This window comes from Choloepus didactylus, chromosome 2 (assembly GCF_015220235.1).
Source record: "Choloepus didactylus isolate mChoDid1 chromosome 2, mChoDid1.pri, whole genome shotgun sequence".
Classification (NCBI taxonomy): Eukaryota; Metazoa; Chordata; class Mammalia; order Pilosa; family Megalonychidae; genus Choloepus; species Choloepus didactylus.
Window position 1 is genome coordinate 243,736,867 of NC_051308.1, and position 24,268 is coordinate 243,761,134.

Below are 24,268 nucleotides of genomic sequence, written 5' to 3' on the forward strand. Positions count from 1 at the left end.
CTGCACTGGCTCAGGCTGCGGTGAAGTGCCACCCTGGGCTTCCAGTTACTTACTCTAAACCGGAGTTATGAGGTGCTTCGCTCAGATGCTCTTTGACCCGCCACTGAAGAGCTGCCCTGTTCACCCTGGGGAGGTTACGCGTCTGGGGCGGCTGTCAGGGGAGAAGCATCCAGCGGACTCACTACCGTGGTGGGAACCTTGTTCTGCGCAGTGCCGGCTGATGACATCGTCAGGCTCCAACTGTGACTTAAAGGCACACCTCGTCACGGTCATTAACCCAGAAAACTGCATCACAGTCATTAACCTAGAAAAGCTCATCATGGTCATTAACTTAGAAAAGGTTAATTTTTTCAGTTCTACAGATAAGAGGAATATATACTAACGTGCAGTGGGGGAGGTTCTAGTGCCTGTTCCAGCCATTCCTGAATTTCAGTGAATTCATCTACAGATGTAGGTAGATATACACATGTAGTTTTCATTTAAAAAAAAACATTTATGGGATTATACTGTGCAGATGGCTCGGTGCGTGCCTTTCCCCCCCCTTTCCTTGCCTTGCAATCTTCCTGCCGTGCAGCACACTGGCCGGCGTCCTCCGTCCTCCCACGTCGGCCGTGCCAGCCTCGAGCTAACCGCCTCTGATTTCAGGAGCACGCTGGGTCCTGGTGATGTTTAGCAGCCTTTCCCACGCACTGGCCTGTGAGGCTCCCGCTAGGCCATGCTTCAGGAGCGGGGCTTCTCTGTCAGAGAGTCCCACGTGACTTTGGGGAGCTTCTTGGAGTAATTCCAGTGGATTCTCTCTGGAGGGGGTGCCGTTCCCCATGCAGGACTCCTATGTGGGGGAGTCCCTTGGCCAGCAGCTGCCACATCAAGCATTAAAGCAAAACATTCAGAAGCCAAGTCGTTTTGCAGTCCAGGTATTTTCCCTCCTGGCAGGTGCTTTGCTGGAGGACGTGGGTTCTGCCCCCTGCCCTGGGCACGCTAATCTCAGGAAGGTGCAGTCGCATGATAAGCCCTGTCAAAAACTACCTGAAAATGTAAAAACATACCACACAATAACCAAATTAGAGACTGTGGGGGAAATTGTAACATGCTTCAGCGGCTCTGCAGTGTTCAGACTTGGCTCAACCAAGAGGACACACAGGGTCTGGCTTCTGAGAGCCTGGTTTCACTCAGCAGAAGATAATGGAGCCATTTCCTGTAATTTTTTCCTTGTTACTAAAATTAGCCTGTAGGGTTTTCAGAGTCTCCATTTAGGATGGAACAAAGTAGAACTCTTCTTGCTGGTTTTTGGTCTCATCTTTTAGACAGTTTTAGGGAGAAAGGGGTTTGGGTGGGGGCAGGCAATGAGTGGCTACACCGAACTCAAAATTGTCTGCAGAGGATGCTCAAGGTTCCTGGGAGAGTCCCGCAGTTTTGAGGCTAGTTGGACCCCAGCAGATCCCCTGTATGCATTTTGCTTCTGTGATTCTATTCTCCACGGAGAAGTAGGGCTTATGGGTGGGGTGCCCACTCCCCACAAAGCACATGAGCTAATTTAGGGGATGGAGAGGGTCAGGGGGTGGCACCTTGGATCCTGCAGGAAACTCCCAGGAGACCCCGTACAGGGCTGACCTCTGCTTTTGGCCTCCGTGAAGTCCAGAGAGCCTCACCTGGAATGTGCAGAGAAAAAGGCTGTGCTTGGCGGGCTTCGCGGGGATCAGAGCCCGGCCGGCGGCGTCTGCCACTTGGCTGTTCAGAAGGGTTTCTCATTGAACAAAGTAGCAGCAAGCAACCCAAGCAGGGAACCCCCAGACCATGCAGAAATCAGACCCCCGCTCTTTCAGGGCAGGAACATGTGAACAGATGAGAAGACTGGAAAGCACTGGGTGAGCAAGTTAGAGAGTCTGGAGGGTCTGCAAAGCTCCATACCTTGTGAAGCCCCCCACTCATGAGCCTGCAGGATTGTGGGGAAAGTGGGGTAGCACAGAGTGAGACAGCAGCCGTGCCCCATCAGGTGGGTAGTCCTCAGTTGCAGATTTCATTCACGTCCTCTTCACCAAAAGCAGTGTCTTGGGAGAAGCTGCATTTATTGTATTCTGTGCAAGCCAAGAGCCTGATGAAAGCTGTGAAGCTTTGGGTTGCTTGGTGGCTTCTGCTCAGTTCCAAGTGGCAGCCACCTGGTGCTCCAGGTACAGACGAGGCTGAAGAAGCTGGACTGAGTAGGGGTTTGGGGGTCTGCCAGCCCCCCCCCCCCCCCGCATAACAGTCACCTCACTTTGCGTGCTTCCTCCCAGGCTCGCCAGCACCACTGCCCCCGAGGCTCGCTGCCACCCAGGACTCGCCTGTGGGACCAGGGGTAAGTCTCGGCCCGGCAGGGTGTTTGACGTGCCTTCAGGAGAAAAATGCTGGTTTCAGAATTCAAGCATATTATTTAAAAGTTCTGGTGCCAGATAAGTCTCTGCATTTCTGAAAACCGTTGACCTCCTGTCTGCTCTTGGGTACTGGGGAGGGGTGCTGCCTGGCATTGGGGCGGCCTGCTGGCCCCCTGTGGCTGTCTCTGGTCCTCCCTGACCCCCCACCCCCCAACTTGGGCAGTGCCGGGTCCCCCAAATGTGCTGACACCTGGCTCAGGGTGACAGCCTCCTGCCGATTGCTAATGATCCTCTAGATGCAAGCAAAGGCATATTTCAAATTTTAAAAAATGATGTCTTCTCCCAAAGCTAACGGGTCGAAAATCTTCTGGGACTCAGCGGCCTTTTCCTTTTTTTAAGAGACGTTGAGGTGTGGTCTTCACCTTCGTGTCCCCAGATGGTCCCTGCCAGCAGAGTGACCCTGTCCATCCCAGTGCCCAGGTAGCTGGGAAGCCACTGGTGTCCTCTGGGTACCCGTGGGCCCCATAGGCCTGGCAGCAGGTGCTGTTGGGGACAGGGCCACGGTTAAAAGACACAAGCCTGCTGACGACCACATGTCAGTGCCGCGGAGGTCTCTGTGGGTCTAGACTCTTCTGGGTGGGAAGAAGGACCCTTGCTTGCCTGGCTGCTGGCTGGTCAGCTCGGCTGCAGCGCACCCTGCTTGGCTGCCTCCGGAACGCTGGGCCAGCTGCTCTCGTGCCTGGGGCTCTGGTCGGCTTCAGCTGCCTGGTTTTGAGCCACGTCAGAGTTGGCCTTGTTCCTCATGATGACTTTGCCAGCATCACCCTGGAAATGGACTTCCTAGAAAAGTTGAATAAGTCAGTATCAAAGGCTGCCCCCAGGAAGTGGCTCTAATGTGAAACATGCCGCTTGGAAAGTGGATCGGAAATGAAGACTGTATTCACTGAAGACACATTTGTGGTCAGCCTCCAGGCTTCCCTGCCGGCTGAATCTGGCCTTTCCCTCCTGCCCTCTCCCTGTTATTCCTGAGTGTTTGGGGACCTTAGAGTGGCATTTGCAAAGGCAGGACAGGCCCATGACACCTTGTAGGGTCTGAGGAGAGCTAAACAGATCCTGAGGACAGTCTTCCCCTCAGATCCCATTCCTTGGGTGGCCTGCTGGGATCCCTCGTATCCTGTGGCCCCTGCATCCTCATCCGCTCCAACACCTCTCTGGGCCTGTCCTCACTGACAGCCAACATTCAAAGTGGCTGTGCATGTGGGGACAGAGGCCAGGGCTGGGGACCCATGTCCTCTGTTCCCCGTGTCAGCCTTTGGAGAGCAGCTTTTGTTCCCGAGTGTTTGCACCTATGGAAGGCTTGTCCCGTGCTGGGACAGTTGGCCTCTCAAGTCAACAGTTCTCCTGTGGTTGAGCTGCTTTGATTATCCTCATTCTGTAGGTGAGGAGACCAAGGCAGCAGCGGGTAGTGGTTTGCCCAGGGCCGTCCTGCGGTTGTTGGGCCAAGTGGTGTTTCCTTCCTGGCATCTGTTCGGAGCGTGGTGGCTGTGCCGTGGCTGCTGCTGTGGTGTGGAGGCTCGTTCCGATTCTGCAGGACATGGGCTGGAGGGTGGGGACGGGCCCCAGAGCTGTCCATGCTCACAGCCCGTGAGGGCAGAAAACCTGTGTTTTTGGTCTTTCCCCTTATCTTGCTAGCTTTTCCTTGTTCATATTTTTACTCAAATATTACAATCTGGGACAGATCTCAGAGTCATCTCTCTCTGTAACTAAAATAAAGGAATTCAGAACCAGTTTCAGGCCCCAAGCAGTCACTGACCTGACTTACTGGTCTGTATCCAGAACCCGTGTTGTTCCCATGGGTTTTCTGCCGCCGTGGGCGGGCGGGGCCTTGTGAGACAGAGAGCGTTCTGTCCCCTTACCCGCACTCTTACCTTGCAGTTGTCCATCTCCCAGTTGGTGGCTTCCCCACCGACTCGGGCTCGGCCTGGGTCAGCAGGACCCTCCGCACTGCAGCCCGGCGGCTCCCAGCCCTCCCCGGCCCAGGCGGTGAGTACGGCCACCACTCCTGCCTGCTATGGGGGGAGACCTGCATGGGGCTCGCTGGGCGGGGAAAGGCTCACTTCACTGCTGCAGACCTTTAGGAGTGTCCCTGCCACAGTACACGGCCGGGGTTCCTGCTCTGCCTGACAGGACAAAGTCAGGCTGCCTCAGGGCCCTCCGTGGACGAGAGGAAAAGGAAGACCCATGGGGACTGTGATGCCTCAGACCCCCAGGACGCTCTCCTCGCCCACAGACTGGCCTTCGGGAGCTCATGTAGGGTTTGTGTGTTAACCTACAAACTATATTTCTGGTCTTGCACTAGAAGGAAGCGTGTTGAGGATGACCAGCCCCATTTAATTACTCATGCCAAAACTGTGAGTGTCATGAAACATCTTATTCTAAAATGTCTGGGCTCATGCATTTATGAAGAGCTTGTGTCTCATTACCATTGGCCCCCAAGATGCAATGTTGGGGTTCCCTCTGGCTATGGTGGGTTCGTTTTGAACTGAGGCAGAAAGCTTGGGAATTGAGCTTGAAAGAGCCTTCAGATCTCCAGCTGTAGACAGGCTCTTCACTTACAGATATGTCTTGCACTTTGAGGGAAGGGGTGGGGAAAGAGGAGTGAGTGACTAGAATATTCTGGTGATGTGGGGAACAAGAGAGACATCTGCACGTACCTGGCAGGGCCAGCACCACTGTCCGTCTTGGTTATTCTCATCTCTTTGGAGCATCCTCCTGTTCTACACATGACTTTTATGTTTATTTACCATCTTGGCATCAGGTGTTTCTCACGGAACTGACCTGTGTGTATAAAATTGATGATTCCCTTCTCCTTGTGTTTAGATTCTCAGATAGGGTTGCCAGATAATATATAGGAAGCCTAGCTAATTTTGAATTTTGTATGAATAACACATTTTTTTTTAGTGTTAATATGTCACAAATATTGTGCAGGACAAAGTTATACTAGAATTATTTGTTGTTTACCCAAAATTCAAATTTAACTGAACCTCTTGTATTTTCACTTGCTGAATCTGACAACGCTGCAGAAGCAGTTCATCTACAAACCCCTGAAAGCTGAGCGTTGTTACAGCTGGGGATCCTTGTGGCTTCATCTGGGCCTCCTTTTGCTCTGCAGGAGTTCCCGCTCGAGGGCAGGGTCTCTCACCTGGAAGCCGACCTGAGCCCAACTGCCTTGGTTCTGGACGCATCTGTGGCCGAACAGTTACAGGAGCTGCCTTTCACGCCCCTGCACGCCCCGATTGTGGTGGGAGCCCAGACCAGGAGGTGAGGGCGGGTCCGAGTGGGCCCCAGGCCCGTCAGGTGCCCGTGTGGTCAGTGGGTTTCCCACAGGTGGCCTGTCCTGGGCCCTTCCTCTTAGGGCGGCTGAGGAGTGCCCTCTGTTTCAGCTCTGGAAGCAAGCTCTCTCGGGCTGCCCTGGCGCTGCTGCAGTCCTCCGGCTTTGCTGAGGTTCTGGATGCCAGTCAGCAGCCGGCCAAGGCCGTGGATCCTACAGAGCCTGTGAAGTTGAGCCCTCAGAAGGAAGAAGCAGATTGTTTACAGAGCAACGAGATAGTGCTACAGTTCCTGGCCTTTAGCAGGTAAATTCCGGGATGTTCTTTCTGTGTGATTTTTTCACCTGGCCTTTGCATTTCTTGTGTGTTGAGTAGAAACTTCTCTGTGGTTCTGATTTGGCAGAACTCTCTCTGTTTAGAGCTTATTAGGTTAAAGGATGCTGTCTGTCTTTGTTTTATTTAGCTAGGACCTGCTCAGAGATGTCCTGTGGTCCTTGGTTAAAATATGGGCAGCGTGTTGGCTGGTTCTCAGGCGTGAGGGTAGCTCTGAGAGCAGTGCTCCCACCAGCAGGGTCATTGGGCCTGAGGTGGGTGGGTGTTGGCTGGTGCCTTAGCAACCCAAGGCTGCCTCTGACCAGCTCACCTAGCGCTGCCTGCGGGGCTCAGGCTGTCTCACTGTGTGATTGCGAGGAGCAAGCCACAGGCTCCCTGCGGTGACAACTGATTAATTCAGAGCTGTTGTTGGATTCAGAGTCTCCCAGGACCACGGGGGAACGCCATGGCCAAAGACTGTGTATTTCACCTTCCAGTTCTACCGCTTCCCGCCAGCCACGACGCCCCGACTGCAGCTGGTGGAGCTGGACCAGACGGGGAAGGCCACCTCGGGCTCCTTGTCTCACCTCCTCGTTCCAATTGGGAAGGATGGCTCCTCTGATGCTGGTGTGTACTTGTGCACGGGGCACACGGGAGCAATCCAGGGCAGCACTAAACTTTGTTTTTAAAAGTTATTTAAAAAAAAAAATTTACTATAAACAATTTCGAACTGAATTTGAGAGAATAGGGTAATGAATCAGTGCCACAACCACTCAGCTCCAGCAGTTCTCAGCTATATCCTGACCCGCTTCCCTCACCAAACGGGGATTATTTTGAAGCAAATCCCAGATTTTATATCATTTCATCTATAAATATTTCCCCATGCGTATCTAAAAAACTAAGAAGTCTTTTTTAAAAAAAATAAACTCAATATTATCGTGCCTAAAAATTAATAATTCCTTAATATCATTAAATATCTAGCGTATGTTAAAATGTTCCCAGTAATGTCATAAATTTTGTTTTGTAGTTTGTTCAAATCAGGAGCTAAATAAGGCCCATGGTTGTACTGCACTGGGGTGACCCTCAACCATCTGCAAACCTGCCCTTGCCCCCACCGTCCCCGGTCGGCTTTGCCCTTCCGGGGTTTTTGTTGTATAAGCCACATATGCAGGCCCGTGGGTTTCCCACAGTCTGGACTCTGGGTTTGCATCTGGGCAGTGATGCGTAAGGGTGTCCTCTATCTCACTGTTTCTAGAAATTAGGAGTTAACTCTAGATGCTTGGTCAGATGCGTGTTTGAATCTGTTGTTTTTGGCAATAATTTGTCCTGGCTGCTGGTGTGTTCACTGCCTCTGCAGCCCGAAATACCTGGCTGCTTCCTGGTTTGGTACATCGGCCATCACTGTGCCCATTGCTTGTAGACTGATGTTCTCCTTCGAGGGTGCACAATCGTGAGGGTCTCCTTCCCCAGGGTCTTCTTGGTTGGGTAGCTGGAGAAATGCCACCCACAAACTGGTTTTGTATAGTTCATGTAGGAAAGCCAGGATAATGCTTGATTCTTTCCCTTTTCATCCTACTTTCCAAAATAATAGTGTCCTTAAAAGTTGGGACCAATGTTTTTTTTTTATTGGGGGTGGGGGGAGTGGCCTATTATAATGGTATGGATTTAAACTGGTATGTTTAAACTTTGGAATGGATTTAAGCTATGATGGATCAAAGCATACCAAATATGTTACTTTTATTGATGGTCAGTTGTCCCATCTTTGGCCGGTCACTCAGCTAGTAAGTGACAGAGTTGATATTTGAACCACTTCTGCCTCTTGAGGTAGAAAGTAAAAGGTGAAGAAAGATACAGTAAGAAAATGCTAATCAAAAGAAAGTAGTTTGACAATATTAACATTAGATAAAAGTTTATTATAAAGCAAATGTCTTACTAGGGTTAAAGAAAGCTATTAAATAATGAAGAAAATAATTCACCAGGGAGAGAAACAATTCTGAACCTGTCAGCTTCTAAAAACATAGCCTCAAATTATAAAGGGAAAACTGACAGGCTTGTAAGGAGAAATGGATAGACCCTAAATCATAGGAGACTTTAACACACCTCTCTCAGTAAATTGATGGATCGAGCAGAAACAAATTAGTAAGGATATTATAAAATACAGGTTGAAAAGTTGGTCTTGTAAAACCTCTACTACCAATTTGAAGAGTATGCATTATTTTCCAGCACGCTGTGAAACTTATAAACTTATGAAAGTTATTCTGAAACTTATTCAAAACTGATCATATATTAGGCCACCAAACAAGTGTCATCATGTTACCAAGGGAGTCAACGTCAGAGCAATTTTCTGGCAGTCTCTGGCCATGATGCCTTGGGATCAGAAGCCCATCGCCCCTCCCCACAAAGGCTCCAAACTGCCCTTCTTTTGGAATTTTAAGAACATACTTTGAATCTATGAAGAAATCAATAGGAATGGCCAATTATTTAGAATTAAATGAGAAGCTAATATTGCATATTAAAACTTGTGAGGTGCAACTGAAATGGTAATTATAGGGAAATGTACAGCTTTAAATGCCTGTGTCGGAAAGAACACTAAAGAATACTGATCTAGTTGTTCGACTAAAGAAGTTAGGGGAGAAGAATCCAAAATAAACCCAATAAAAGTAGAAGGAAAGAAATTTAAAAAAGAGCATAAATATTTAGGAAATAAACCATAGAAAGGATTAACCAAACTGTCAGGGGTGAGGAGCCATCAAGTGACACACCTTTTTCCCTGTCTGAGGACGGAATCACCTGAGAGTGAAAAGCAGGAGTCGGAGTGGAGATCAGGCGACCACTTTTGTTTTCAGTGAAGCTGAAGCGGGGACGTGGTTGGCTGGCGAGTCCAGGAGCCTGCTGGCACCTGTCCGCAGGAAGGACTGGCCCTCAGCAGGCCGCCCTCCATGCCTGGTGGTACATCAGAGGCTCTAGACCACCCCCCTGCGGCAGACCTGGAAGGAAGAGCGGGACGGGGTGGGCCGCCCATCCCTGTCCTTTCTCCCAAACTCGCCGGCCGGGCGAGCTGCCCTTGCCCCGGGGAGGAGTGTATGTGGGGCAGAGGGAGGGCGCTGAGGGTCCCCTGTGTGGGGGCACGCGGCCAGGGGAGAGGATGGCCTCCTGCCACCGGTCCCGGTCTTGTTGTCCTAGCTCACTGGTCTGAACCTTTGCGTTCATGGCCAGCCGGGGCGTGGCTGTCCTCCAAGGGGGCCCTTGCCCCAACCTTCTGGAGGCTCCTCCCAAACCCACCTCTTTTCCTTTGCTGGCCTCCGGGGGCACTGGTGGGCGTTAGCTTATGCCTCCAGAAGGCTCTAAAATGGAGAATGCTGTGTCGATTAAATGAATTTCAAGGCTCCTCTGTAACCATCGCTGAAAACTCATTCCCTATTCCATTTCCTATTCCGAATTTGTTCCGGCCGTCTTGTCCAGTATAGCTCATCATTAAGTTCTGCGACGAGCTTAAATGAAAGCCGCAGGATGACTCGATAAAGAAGACCAGATCTTAGAGATGCCCCTGATTTGAATATAAACCCCTTTCATTATGAATTTCCCAGAGGGAAATTAAAGTCCAAAAATTAAATGTCCTTGCAAGTTGAAGTCCAAGGAAATTAATCTCCAAAATCACATTTTCTTGTCATTATGAGTTAAAATACAAAACTCCAAAATTCTTAAGTTAAAGTAAAAAAAAAAAAAAACACAAAAAAAACCCTTCAATTTTTTATACAGCCGAGTCTTGGCCAAAGCTGGCCTTGACCTTGGCAGACTTGGGCTTGGGGTGGGGGGTGGGGGTGGGGTCCTCTCTCTGGAACAGGCTTGACTCCTTAGAGCTTCAACCTGAGTCTCTCCTGAGCTCACTTAGAAATATTTTTTGCTGATGTTCAAGTGTAACAAGCAGAAGGAGGTGCCCAGAATTCAAGTGTACTGCTCCTTGGATGTTCACAAAGGGAGCATATCTGTGTGGTTGCTGCCCAAACCAGATGGGGCTACAGCCTAAGGTTAGGCAGAAGCCTTCCTCACCCCCACCTCACCCTCCCTCTTCCCCATCCTCATCCACCCCCTCCCCATCCTCATCCTCCCTCCCCCCCTCATCCTCCCTCTTCCCCCATCCTCATCCACTCCCCTCCTCCCCCTCCTCATCCTCCCTCCTCCCCCTCCTCATCCTCCCTCCGCCCCATCCTCATCCTCCCTCCTCCCCACCCCATCCTACCCCGTCCCCTCCTCCTCCCTCCTCCCTCCTCCCCCATCCTCATCCTCTTGTACACTCCCCGTTGTTTTCCTCCCTTGTCACCCCCTCTATTGCTATCTGCCCTAATGCCCCCCATCATTATCCTCTTCAAGGGCAACTGTTCTTTTGATTTCTGTTGCTGTAGATCAGTTTGAATTGTTTTGGGATCATGTTGTATGTACTCTTCTGAATGTATCTTGTTTTTGCTCAACATTATGGCTGTGAGATTTATCCATGTGGTTTTATTCAGTAGCAGTTTGTCCTTTTTCTTGGCTGTATAGAAATTCAGTCTGAATGTTCCACAGTATGTATCCATTCTGTTGCTAACAGACATTTTCAATTATTTCTAGTTTTTGGCTCTTGAGTAAGGCTGCTGTGCCCCTACTTTGAAATGTCACGTGATGTGTACCTGCTTGCGTTTCTGATGGGTACGTGCTGAAGGGTGACTTGCAGGGCAGGGCTGGGGCATGCTCAGCCCTTGTGGATTTCCATGCAGTTTCCCGCCACTCCTGTGCCGTTTGCACGCGCCACAGGGGACTGAACGTTTGCGTCGCCCCTGCCCTGGCCAGCACTTCGTGCCACTGGTTTTGTTCCTCTTCACTGTTCTGGTGGGTGTGTTGTGTCTGGCGTGGTGTGTGTTTCCCTGACGATGTGGAGGAACTTTTCACAGATTTAATGGCCTTCAGGATATTATTCTCTTTTATGAAGTGCTTCTTTCACCCATTCTTAAAATTGTGTGGTCTGTGGTTTAAAAAACTTTTTGTAGTTTTTAATAGACCCTGATCACAGGTCCTTGTCCAGTGTTGTAGGTACGTCCTCCCACCCCGTGGCTCGCCTTCTGACTCTTTGTGGTGTGTATTGGTTTACAGTAACTTTTCCTTAAAATAAAGTCCAATTTGTCAGGCTTTCCTTAATGGGTAGATTTTTTTTAGCTAGACACAAAAAGTAGTTTGTCTCTGTAAAGTCTTGAAGATACTCTCCTTATCTTCTGGAAGCTTTTTGATTCTTTCTGTGTTCTGTTCTGTGATCTGTCTGGGGTTGATTGTTGTGAACAGTGTGAGGGAGGAGGGGTCAAGGGCCTTGGCCTTCCTCTAAAGAGTTACAGGACACACACGATTCCACAGCACAGCCCCAGACCCACCACATTTAGCAACCAGGCTGGTTCCTTTATCCTAAGCAAGTTTTGTTTCCTGGGTCCAGAATTTGGTGTTGACAGAGACTATGCAGAGCCTCAGAGGAACGTGAATGACTGCGGGTTGGTGGGAAACCCTGGCTTTGGCGTCACGTGCCTGCCTTACCGTGGTGGTCGCTTCCACGCATCTCCTGGCAATGTGGACGTATGCAGCGTGGGCAGCCCCAACTGGCAGTTCTTATTGGGGTGCATTCCTTTTCTGTCTATCACAGTGGGGCCTCATAATTTCCACCGTCCCCTCCTCAAGCTCTGTGTCCCGATACCCTGCTGGCTAGAAGCCCTGGGCAGACTGTGCCACGTGCTGCCAGCTTGGGTCCAGTGGGTGGTGGGGGCAGGAATTATAGGCTGAATAAGTGAATTAGAGGGCAGGAAAGAACCTGGTGACTGACGGGGTGGATGGTGACAGGATGAGGAGGGATGACAATGGGGGATGGTGATGGGCAGGGAGGGGTGACGATGGGGGATGGTGATGGGCAGGGAGGGGTGATGATGGGGGATGGTGATGGGCAGGGAGGGGGTGACAATGGGGGATGGTGATGGGCAGGGAGGGGTGACAATGGGGGATGGTGACAGATGGAGGGGTGACGATGAAGGATGGTGATAGGGGTGATGGGGGATGGTGACATACAGGGAAGGGTGACAATGGGGGATGGAGATGGGCAGGGAGGGGTGATGATGGGGAATGGTAATGGTCAGGGAGGGCAGATGATGGAGGTTGGTGACAGAGAGGGAGGGGTGACGATCGGGGATGGTGACAGACAGGGAGGGGTGACAATAGAGGATGGTGATAGACAGGGAGGAGTGATGATGTGGGATGGTGACATAAAGGGAAGGATGACGATGGGGGATAGTGATGGATGGGGAGGGGTGACGATAGAGGATGGTGATGGGCAGGGAGGGGTGACGATGTGGATGGTGGTGGGCGGAGAGGGGTGGTGAGGGCTGGAGCTGTGGTTTGGGATTCAGTTTGGGATGACAGAAGAAAGGAGCCAAAGGTGCCCCTTGGGGCAGGCTGCGTCTGAGAACTCGCAGTGGACATCCTGGAGGGGTAGGCCCGTGGTGGATCTGCAGGTTTTGGGGGCGGGAGATGGGTGGGCAGAATGCCCCAGAATGAGGGCCTTTTTAGATGTCACGTAGGAATTCTGCCCAATGAGTCAAATCCACTCTGCCTCTTCAAGCCAGAACTCTGGGCAGCGTGCAGGCCAGGCCACGCTCCTCTTTTGCAGCTTAGGCCGGCCCAGGCATGGCCGCTGCTCCACACGGGCCTGGGCTGCGGTCCCTCCAGGCCTCGGGGCTGTCATCTGTACTGGGGGACTGTGCGGAGAACCAGGCCAGTTAGGTCTTAGAGCTGGCCGATGGGGATGCGGCTGGGGCTGGGGCTGGGGCTGGGGCTGGAGCAGTAGGCGTCCCTGTCCCCTGCTGGCCCTATGACTTGGTCTGGTCACCCTGAGAGCCAGCACACAGCCTTTATGTCCAGCTCTGTCCCCACCCTATGATGCCCCTTTCAGCCTTCCTGTGGTGCCAGGGCCGGGCCTATGCCGCTGGCCCCCCGCTCTGCTCCCTTGGGCCCGCCAGGGGCTCTCCCCACTCCCCCCCACCCCCCACCCTCTCCCCACCTCATGTCGCAGCCCGGGGACCCAGGCTGTGTCCCCGAACCAACCACCAGCCACCACCCTCATTCCTCCCACTGAAAGCTCTGTCCCTTGGGGGAACTTGGGGAAAACAAGGGGGGCATCAGCCTGTGGGCCTCCCCGTGGGGCTGAGGTGGCTAGAGAGGGAGTGACAGGGACCTGTGGTCAAGTTGCCCGTCTTTGGAGTCTGGTGTGGGGCCCGGCACAAGGGGTGGAGTACAGCTGAACTCCCCCCTTCCCTGGAGTTGAGCGTGCTGCTCACCTGGGGCTCAGATGTGTCCTCGCTCTCCAGAGGAGAGGGAGAAACGGGTTTTGAATGCGTTCCCAGCATGGTTGTTCCCTGCACCTCAACTGATGGTGACTTCAGTGGCATTTTTGTCAATTTACAATTAGCGATAATGCCACTGGAGGAAGATGAAGGTAGGGGTGGGTCTAGCTCCCATCTCCCTGCCAGCCTGAGAGCCGGGGCGGTCAGGTGCCTGGCCGACACTTTGACCCGGCACTGCAGGGAGGGTCTACAGCTCCGTCTCAGTTCCAGCTGTGTGTGTGTGTGTGTGTGTGTGTGTGTGTATGTATTGCAGTTTTGATGGCAGACGTAGAATAGGTTTTTCCTTAAATTCTTGAGTGTCCAACACAGCCGACATCCTTGTGATCCTTGTCCTGTTCCTTTCCGCCCAGCAGTGGGCAGTTTTGCAAGTGCTTGGCAAAAGCTGTAACTCTTATTTTGAGAGGAATTTGAAGTACATTTTGGAAGGAAGTATAGCCTTCTGAACACGCATCTCCATTTTGTTAGTGTGGATGTTTTATAGTGTTTCTGATTAATGTGTGTGTTAAGCGGCAGCTGTGACGGACGCAGAAATCGCTTCAGAGTGTGACGATAGCAGATGGGTCCTGTGACCTCCTGCTCACCTGGGCCTTCTGTGGGCAGGGTCTCCTGGCTTCCAGCTGAAGTACCTGGTGGGTCCTGAGTTCCTGAAGCCGGGGGAGCAGCGCTGGTTCATCCGTTACCTCGCTGCGCAGAGCCTGCAGATCGACGCCTGGGACGGAGACTCCCTGCTCCTCGTTGGTTCCACTGCGGTCACCATGAAGGTAGCGTGCTTCCCTGCAGGGAGCGCCTGGGCAGGTGCAGGAGGGGATGAAGGTAGCGTGCTTTCCTGCAGGAAGCTCCTGGGCAGGTGCAGGAGGGGATGAAGGTAGCGTGCTTTCCTGCAGGGAGCGCCTGGGCAGGTGCAGGAGGGGATGAAGGTAGCGTGCTTTCCTGCAGGAAGCTCCTGGGCAGGTGCAGGAGGGGATGAAGGTAGCGTGCTTTCCTGCAGGGAGTGCCTGGGCAGGTGCAGGAGGGGATGAAGGTAGCGTGCTTTCCTGCAGGGAGCACCTGGGCAGGTGCAGGAGGGGATGAAGGTAGCATGCTTTCCTGCAGGGAGTGCCTGGGCAGGTGCAGCATCCCTCTTGGCAGGAGTCGCCACCAGAGACCTTTCCCCACGGTCAGCCTGTGGTTCGGCTTCTTTGTTTCACAAGTTAGAAACACTGCTGTGTTCTCTCCTTTCCGAGAGGAAAAGGTCTTTCCCAAAATTCCTGTTCTATCATGATAGGTATTTGCAAAATGTACTCTTCTTTTAAAAAATTGTTTGTTTTTAGTTGTGTTAAAATACACATACCGTAAGAGTCATTTTAACCATGTCAGGTGGACAATGCTTTGACATTAAGTACATGGACAGCACTGGGTAACCCGCCACCATCTGTTTCCACCATCGCCAACCAAACTCATACCCATTTATCAATAACGCCCTAACCCCTGCCCCACCCTGCTAACCACTACTCTGCTTTTTATCTCTATGAATTTCCTCATTATAAACATTTCTTATAAGAGGAGTTGTGCCGTATTTGTCCTTTTGTGTCTGGCTTATTTCACCCACCATGATGTCTTCAGGGTTCATCCACCTTGTACCGAGCACCAGGACTTCACTTCTTACAGCTGAGTAATGCTCGTGGTGTGGATAGACCACTTTGCTTGCACGTTCCTCTCTTCGTAGGTATTTTAGTTGCTTCACCTTCTGGCTGTTGTGAATAATGCTGCAGTGAACATTGGTGTACAAATGTCTCTTGGAGTCCCTGCCTTCAGTTCTTTGGGGTGTATACCTAGGAGTGTGATTGCCATGTCGTATGGCAATTCTGTGTTTAACCTTCTGGGGAACCACCAAACAGTTTTCCACAGCGTCTGCACCATTTTACTTTCCCACCAACAATGAACGAGGGTTCTTATTTCTCTGCATCCTCACCGACACTTGTTATTTTCAGTTTCTTAAAATAATAGCCATCCTAGCGGGTGTGAAGTATATCTCCTAATTTTAATTTGCATTTCTCTAATGGCTAATAATGTTGAGCATCTTTTCATATGTTTATTGGCTATTTGAATGTCGTCTCTGGAGAAATATCTATTCAAATCCTTGGCTCAGTTTTGAATTGGGTTGTTTGTCTTTTTGTTATTGAGTTGTAAGAGTTCTTTCTGTATTCTGGAAATTAAACCCTTATCACATTTATGGTTTCCAAATGTTTTCTCCCATTTCACAGGTTGTCTATTCACTTTCTTGTTAATGTCCTTTAATGCACAAAGTTTTAAATTTTGACAAAATCCCGTTTATTTTTTCTTTTGTTCTCGTGCTTTTGGTGTAAAATCTGCAAATCCATTGTCTGCTTACAAGATCCTGAAGATATTTCCCTATGTTTTCTTGTAATATTTTTATAGTATTAGCTCTTATATTTAGGTCTTGGATCCATTTTGAATTAATGTTTTATATGGTGAGAGTTAGGGGTCCTTTGCATGTGGATTTCCAGTTGTCCCAGCACTGATTGTTGAAGAGACTGTTCTTTCCCCATTGAATGGGCTTGGCGCCCTTGTCAAAAATTACCTGGCCATAGATGTATCAATTTAATTCTGGACTCTCAATTCTATTACATCGGTCTGTATGTCTTTCCTTATGCCAGTATCACACTATGTTAATTACTATAGCTTTGTAGTAAGTTGTGAAATCAGGAAGTGTGAATCCTCCAGCTTTGTTCTTTTTCATATGAATTTGAGGGTCAGCTTTCCCATTTCTACAAAATAGGCTGCTGGAATTTTGATAGGGATTGCATTGTTTCCTTACTTCCTTTTCAGATTGTTCATTACTGATATGTAGTAACTTAACTGAGTTCTGCATATTTATCTGTGTGCTGAGTTCATTTATTAGTTCTAGTAGATTTCTTGTGGATCCTTTGGGATTTTTCTGTATAGAGGATCATGTCATCTGTGAATAAGTTTAATTTGACTTCTTCCTTTCCAATTTCCTTTTGCCTAATTGCTCTGGCTAGAACTTCCAGTACAATGTTGAATAACAGTGGTGACAGGGCATCCTTGTCTCATTCCTGATCTCAGGGGAATGCTTTCACTCTTCCACCACTGAGTATGATGTTTGCTGTGGGTTTTTCATAAATGCCCTTTATCATGTTGAGAAAATTCCCTTCTATTTCTAGTTTTCTGAGCATTTTATCATGAAAGGATGTTGGCTTTTGTTATGTGCGTTTGCTGCATCAGTTGAGATGATCAATGTGTTTTTTTTCCTTCATTCTATTAATGTGTTGTTTTGATTTGCTAAAGCTGCAGAATGCAATATACTAGAAATGGGTTGGCTTTTACAATAGGGATTTATTAGTTTACAAATTTAGTTTTAAGGCCATGAAAATATCCCAGTTAGGGCATCAACAGAATGATACCTGGACTCTGAAGGCTGCTGGCATCTGGGGTTCCTCTGTCACATGGGAAGGCGCGTGGCTGGTATCTGGTAGTCCTTCGCTCCTGGGTCGCGTTGCTTTCAGCTTCTGGTTCCAGTGACTTCCTCTCTTGAGCTTCAGTGGGTCATCTCTTAGTGTCTCCGGGGCTCTTCTCTGTCATGTCTCTCTGGGTGTTTCTCTTTGAGCTCTCTTGGCTTTTTTCTGTCTTTTATTCTCTTCAGAGAGGACTCCAGTAAAAGGATTAAGACCCACCTTGAAAGGGGTGGGTCACTTCTCAATTGAAATAACCTAAACAAAAGGTCTCACTCACAATAGGTCTGCACCCACAGGAATGGATTAAAAGAACGTAGCCTTTTCTTGGGTACATAAAAGTTCTAAACCAGCACATGTGGTATATTACGCTGGTTGATTTTCTTATGTCGAACCACCTTTGCATTCTTGGAATAAATCCCGCTTGGTCATGGTGTTTGATCCTTTTAACATACTGTTGGGTTTGGTTGGCCAGTGTTTTGTTGAGGATTTTTGCATCTATATTCATACGGGAGCTTGGTCTGAAATTTTCTTTTTGGTAACAGGTAGCTGGCTTTGGTATCATGGTAATGCTGACCTCATGGTATGAGTTAGGAAGTAATCCCTTCAATTTTTGGGGAAGAATTTGAGAAGACTTGGTGTCAATTCTTCTTTAAATGTTTGGTAGAATTCAACAGTGATGTCATCTGGTCCTGGACTTTTCTTTGTTGGCAGGTTTTTGATTAATGATTCAATCTCTTTACTTATTATAGGTCTGTTGAAGTTTTTAATTCTTGCATCAGATTTGGTGCAAATTCAAGGAATTTGTCCATTTGACCTAGGTTTTCCAGTTTGTTGGTATATGTTTCAGTTTGCTAAAGCTGCTATTATGCAAAATACCAGAAATGGATTGGCTCTTATAAAGGGGATTTATTAGGTTACAAATTTACAGTTCTAAAGCCATAAAAGTGTCCAAACTAAGGTATCAACAAGAGGATACCTTCACTGAAGAAAGGCCTGTAGTGTCCGGAACATCTCTGTTAGCTTGGAAGGCACGTGACTGGCGTCTGCTGGTCCTTTGCTCCTGGGTTCTGGTTTCAAAATGGCTTTCTCCAAAATGTCTCTGGGCTTCTGTCTCTCTTACCTTTTCTCTCTCAGCTCCTGTGCATCCTTGCTTGTTCTCCCAGGATGTTTCTCTATAGGGATCTGGGGATCCTGTCTTAGCTTCTTTGGGGCAAATTCTGGGTTTAGCATCTCCAAATGTCTTTTGTTCTGCATCTCCAAGCATCTGGCATCTCTGTCAGCCCCTGAGCTCTCTTAAGGACTCCAGTAAACTAATCAAGACCCACCTTGAATGGGCGGGGTCACACCTCCATGGAAATAATCTAATCAAAAGGTCTTACCCACAGTTGGGTAGGTCACATCTCCATGGAAACAACCTTATCAAAAGATCCCACCCGTAATAAGTCTGTCCACACAAGATTGCATTAAAGAACATGGCTTTTTCTGGAGTACATAATAGATTCAAACCAACGCAGCATGTAATTGTTCATAATACCCTCTTATAATCCTTTATGTCTTTCTGTAAGGTCATAGTAATGTCCCCACTATTGTTCCTGATTTTATTTCTGTCCTCTCTTTTGTCAGTCTGGGTAAAGTTTGTCAATTTTATTGATCTTTTCAATAAAATGCTTTTCTATTCTATATTCTATTCTATATTTCATTTATCTCTGCTCTAATTTTTACTATTTCCTTTCTTCTGTTAACTTTGGGTTTGGTTTGTTCTTGTTCTAGTTTCCTAAAGTATGCTGTTGGGTTATTGATTGGTGTTTTTTAGTGTATGCATTTAGAGCTGTAAATGTCCCTCTGAGCACTGCCTTCACTGTATCCCGTAAGTTTTGGTATGTTGTGTTTCTGTTTTAGTTTGTCTCAAGATATTTCATAATTTCCCTAGTGATTTCTTCTTTGACCCATCAGTTGTTCAATAGCGTGTTTAATTTCCGCATATTTGTAAGTTTTCCAGTTTTCCTTCTGTTATTGTTTTCTGGCTTTATTCCACTGTGGTCCCAGAAGACACTTTGTATGATTTCAGTATTTAAATTTTATTAAATGTGATTTGTGGCCTAACGTGTGGTCTGTCCTAGAAAATTTTCGATACACACTTAAGAAGAATGTGTATTCTGCTGTTGTTCAGTGGAATGTTCCATTAGGCAACTGGTTGATAGTGTTGTTTAAATGCTCTACTTCCTTACTGATCTTCTGCTTAGATGTCCTGTCATTCATTGAATGTGTTTTATTGAAGTCTCCAACTGTTATTGTAGAACTATCTATTTCTCCCTCCATGTCTGTCAATTTTTGCTTATATATTTTGGGGCTCTGTTGTGATGTGCATATTGGTTATAATCATTGTATCTTCTTGCTGGATTGAACTTTTTATCAGTATATAATATCCTTTGTCTCTTGTTATCTTTTTTTTCACTTAAAGTCTCTTTTGTCTGAGAAAAATATAGCCACTGTGGCTCTCTCTTGATTACTGTTTGCATGTAATGTCTTTTTCCACCCTTTTACTTTCAATCTCTTGGTATCTTTGTACCTAAAGTGAATGTCTTGTAGACAGAATATAGATGAGTCATGCTTTTTCATCCAGTCTGCCAATCTCTGCCTTTTAATAGGGAAGTTAAATCCGTCAACATTTAAGATAGTAACTGAGGAGAAAGAATTTACTTTTGCCATTTAGCTCTTTGTTTTCTGTATGCCTTGTATGTTTTTTGTTCCTCAATTATTCTATTACTGCCTTTTTTGTATTTAGGGTTTTCTGTTTTGTTTTGTTTTGTTTTGTTTGTAGTATAACATTTTGATTCCCTTTTTATTTACTTTTCTTTGTATTTTTTAGTTATTTTCTTAGTGGTTATTTTTGTAATTACAATGAACGTATAAAATTAATAACCTAGTTCAGCTAGTAGTAACTTAGTTTCAGTAACATACAAACTCTCTGCTCCTATGTATCTCTGTCCCTCCCTATGTATATTGTTATTGTCTCAGATTATGTTTTATACATCTTCTGCCCATTAACAGATTTATAATGCTATTTTATACATGTGCCTGTTAAGTCATATGGGGGAAAGTTACAAACCTAAAGGACAATATAGGATTTTATCTTTGCCTATGTAGTTACCTTTACCAATGCCCTTTATTTCTTCTTCTAGTTTTTAGTTACTTCTGTTTCAGCCTGAAGAATTCCTTTTAGCCTTTATTGTAGGCAGGTCTTTTGGTAGTGAATTCTTTCAACTTTTGTCTTTGTCTGCAAATGTCTTAATTTCTCCTTTTTTTTTTTTTCCCCTAGCCACTAGACAACCAGATATCTCCTTCATTTTTTTTTTTTTTTTTTTTTTTTCGGTTGGTCATTGTATTTATTTCAAAAATATTATTTAATTGGAGCCACACTGTGTTAGTCAGTGTTCTCTAGGGACACGGAATTGACAGGAGATTTCTGTAAATATTGTGAGATTTTTATAAGAATTGTCTGATGCAACTGGGATGCACAAGTCCAAATTCTGTAGGGCAGGCTGCAAGCTGGGAACTCTGATGAAGGTCCTTGATGAATTCTCCAGGAGAAGCTGACTGGCTGAAGTACAAATGGAAATTCTCTCCTATGACTGCTGAAATCATCACTTCTCCTTTTTTTTTTTTTATTTTTTTTTTATTTTATTTTTTTTTAATCATCATTTTATTGAGATATATTCACATACCATGCAGTCATACAAAACAAATTGTACTTTCGATTGTTTACAGTACCATTACATAGTTGTACATTCATCACCTAAATCAATCCCTGACACCTTCATTAGCACACACACAAAAATAACAAGAATAATAATTAGAGTGAAAAAGAGCAATCGAAGTGAAAAAGAACACTGGGTCCTTTGTCTGTTTGTTTCCTTCCCCTACTTTTCTACACATCCATCCATAAACTAGACAAAGTGGAGTTTGGTCCTTATGGCTTTCCCAATCCCACTGTCACCCCTCATAAGCTACATTTTTATACAACTGTCTTCGAGATTCATGGGTTCTGGGTTGTAGTTTAATAGTTTCAGGTATCCACCACCAGCTACCCCAATTCTTTAGAACATAAAAAAGGTTGTCTAAAGTGTGCATAAGAGTGCCCACCAGAGTGATCTCTCGGCTCGTTTTGGAATCTCTCTGCCACTGAAGCTTATTTCATTTCCTTTCACATCCCCCTTTTGGTCAAGAAGATGTTCTCCATCCCACGATGCCGGGTCTACATTCCTCCCCGGGAGTCATATTCCACGTTGCCAGGGAGATTCACTTCCCTGGGTGTCTGATCCCACGTAGGGGGGAGGGCAGTGATTTCACCTTTCAAGTTGGCTTAGCCAGAGAGAGAGGGCCACATCTGAGCAACAAAGAGGCATTCAGGAGGAGACTCTTAGGCACAAATACAGGGAGGCCTAGCCTCTCCTTTGCAGCAACCGTCTTCCCAAGGGTAAAACTTATGGTAGAGGGCTCAACCCATCAAACCACCAGTCCCCTATGTCTGTGGTCATGTTAGCAACCATGGAGGTGGGGTAGGCGAATACCCCTGCATTCTCCACAGGCTCCTCAAGGGGGCACTACATCTTTTTTTTTTTTTTTTTTTCCTTGTTTGTCTTTTTTCTTTTCTTTTTTTTTTTTTTTTAACTTTCCCTTCTTTTTTAAATCAACTGTATGAAAAAAAAGTTAAAAAGAAAACAAACATACAATAAAAGAACATTTCAAAGAGACCATAACAAGGGAGTAAGAAAAAGACAACTAACCTAAGATAACTGCTTAACTTCCAACATGTTCCTACTTTACCCCAAGAAAGTTACATAATATAGCAACATTTCAGTGAACTTGTTCCTACTACATCCATCAGAAATTAACAGACCATAGTCATTTCTGGGCATCCCCAGAACGTTAAATAGCTTATCTGTTCTTCTTGGATTATTGTTCCCCCTTCCTTAATTGCTCTCTACTGCTAGTTCCCCTACATTCTACATTATAAACCATTTGTTTTACATTTTTCAAAGTTCACATTAGTGGTAGCATATAATATTTCTCTTTTTGTGCCTGGCTTATTTCACTCAGCATTATGTCTTCAAGGTTCATCCATGTTGTCATATGTTTCACCAGATCGTTCCTTCTTACTGCCGCGTAGTATTCCATCGTGTGTATATACCACATTTTATTTATCCACTCATCTGTTGAAGGACATTTGGGTTGTTTCCATCTCTTGGCAATTGTGAATAATGCTGCTATGAACATTGGCGTGCAGATATCTGTTCGTGTCACTGCTTTCCGATCTTCCGGGTATATACCGAGAAGTGCAATCGCTGGATCGAATGGTAGCTCTATCTCTAGTTTTCTAAGGAACTGCCAGACTGACTTCCAGAGTGGCTGAACCATTATACAGTCCCACCAACAATGAATAAGAGTTCCAATTTCTCCACATCCCCTCCAGCATTTGTAGTTTCCTGTTTGTTTAATGGCAGCCATTCTAACCGGTGTTAGATGGTATCTCATTGTGGTCTTAATTTGCATCTCTCTAATAGCTAGTGAAGCTGAACATTTTTTCATGTGTTTCTTGGCCATTTGTATTTCCTCTTCAGAGAACTGTCTTTTCATATCTTTTGCCCATTTTATAATTGGGCTGTCTGTACTATTGTCATTGGGTTGTAGGATTTCTTTGTATATGCAAGATATCAGTCTTTTGTCAGATACATGGTTTCCAAAAATTTTTTCCCATTGAGTTGGCTGCCTCTTTACCTTTTTGAGAAATTCCTTTGAGGTGCAGAAACTTCTAAGCTTGAGGAGTTCCCATTTATCTATTTTCTCTTTTGTTGCTTGTGCTTTGGGTGTAAAGTCTAGGAAGTGGCCTCCTAATACAAGGTCTTGAAGATGTTTTCCTACATTATCTTCTAGGAGTTTAATGGTACTTTCTTTTATATTGAGATCTTTGGTCCATTTTGAGTTAATTTTTGTGTAGGGGGTGAGGTAGGGGTCCTCTTTCATTCTTTTGGATATGGATATCCAACTCTCCCAGCCCCATTTGTTGAAAAGACCATTATGGCTCAGTTCAGTGACTTTGGGGGCCTTATCAAAGATCAGTCGGCCATAGATCTGAGGGTCTATCTCTGAATTCTCAATTCGATTCCATTGATCTATATGTCTATCTTTGTGCCAGTACCATGCTGTTTTGGCAACTGTGGCTTTATAATAAGCTTCAAAGTCAGGGAGTGTAAGTCCTCCCACTTCGTTTTTCTTTTTTAGAGTGTCTTTAGCAATTCGAGGCATCTTCCCTTTCCAAATAAATTTGATAACTAGCTTTTCCAAGTCTGCAAAGTAGGTTGTTGGAATTTTGATTGGGATTGCATTGAATCTGTAGATGAGTTTGGGTAGAATTGACATCTTAATGACATTTAGCCTTCCTATCCATGAACATGGAATATTTTTCCATCTTTTAAGGTCCCCTTCTATTTCTTTTAGTAGAGTTATGTAGTTTTCTTTGTATAGGTCTTTTACATCTTTGGTTAAGTTTATTCCTAGGTACTTGATTTTTTTAGTTGCTATTGAAAATGGTATCTTTTTCTTGAGTGTCTCTTCAGTTTGTTCATTTCTAGCATATAGAAACATTACTGACTTATGTGCATTAATCTTGTATCCCGCTACTTTGCTAAATTTGTTTATTAGCTCTAGTAGGTGTATCGTTGATTTCTCAGGGTTTTCTAGATATAAGATGATATCATCTGCAAACAATGACAGTTTTACTTCTTCTTTTCCAATTTGGATGCCTTTTATTTCTTTGTCTTGCCGGATTGCCCTGGCTAGCACTTCCAGCACAATGTTGAATAACAGTGGTGACAGCGGGCATCCTTGTCTTGTTCCTGATCTTAGAGGGAAGGCTTTCATTCTCTCACCATTGAGTACTATGCTGGCTGTGGGTTTTTCATATATGCTCTTTATCATGTTGAGGAAGTTTCCTTCAGTTCCTACCTTTTGAAGTGTTTTTATCAAAAAGGGATGTTGGATTTTGTCAAATGCTTTTTCAGCATCTATTGAGATGATCAATTGATTTTTCCCTTTCGAGTTTTTAATGTGTTGTAATACATTGATTGTTTTTCTTATGTTGAACCATCCTTGCATGCCTGGAATGAACCCCACTTGGTCATGGTGTATGATTTTTTTAATGTGTCTTTGGATTCGATTTGCAAGTATTTTGTTGAGGATTTTTGCATCTATATTCATTAGGGAGATTGGCCGGTAGTTTTCCTTTTTTGTAGCATCTTTGCCTGGTTTTGGTATTAGATTGATGTTAGCTTCATAAAATGAGTTAGGTAGTGTTCCATTTTTTTCAATGTTTTGAAAGAGTTTGAGTAAGA

The 24,268-nt window shown here is 46.3% G+C and overlaps 1 protein-coding gene across 7 annotated transcripts in view; it reads left to right on the plus strand.

The window, feature by feature from the left end:
• The window catches only part of NPHP4 (nephrocystin 4), a 148,927-nt gene that overhangs the window by 80,033 nt on the left and 44,626 nt on the right, over positions 1 to 24,268 (plus strand). For 6 of the 7 annotated variants that reach the window (XM_037828682.1, XM_037828681.1, XM_037828683.1 and 3 more), the window contains 6 exons: positions 2,274 to 2,335; positions 4,287 to 4,394; positions 5,524 to 5,672; positions 5,795 to 5,986; positions 6,432 to 6,619; positions 14,002 to 14,162. In XM_037828682.1, coding sequence (XP_037684610.1) covers positions 2,274 to 2,335; positions 4,287 to 4,394; positions 5,524 to 5,672; positions 5,795 to 5,986; positions 6,432 to 6,619; positions 14,002 to 14,162 — 860 coding nt within the window. The remainder of the gene's footprint in view (positions 1 to 2,273; positions 2,336 to 4,286; positions 4,395 to 5,523; positions 5,673 to 5,794; positions 5,987 to 6,431; positions 6,620 to 14,001; positions 14,163 to 24,268) is intronic. The other variant, XM_037828684.1, reaches the window with a different exon arrangement.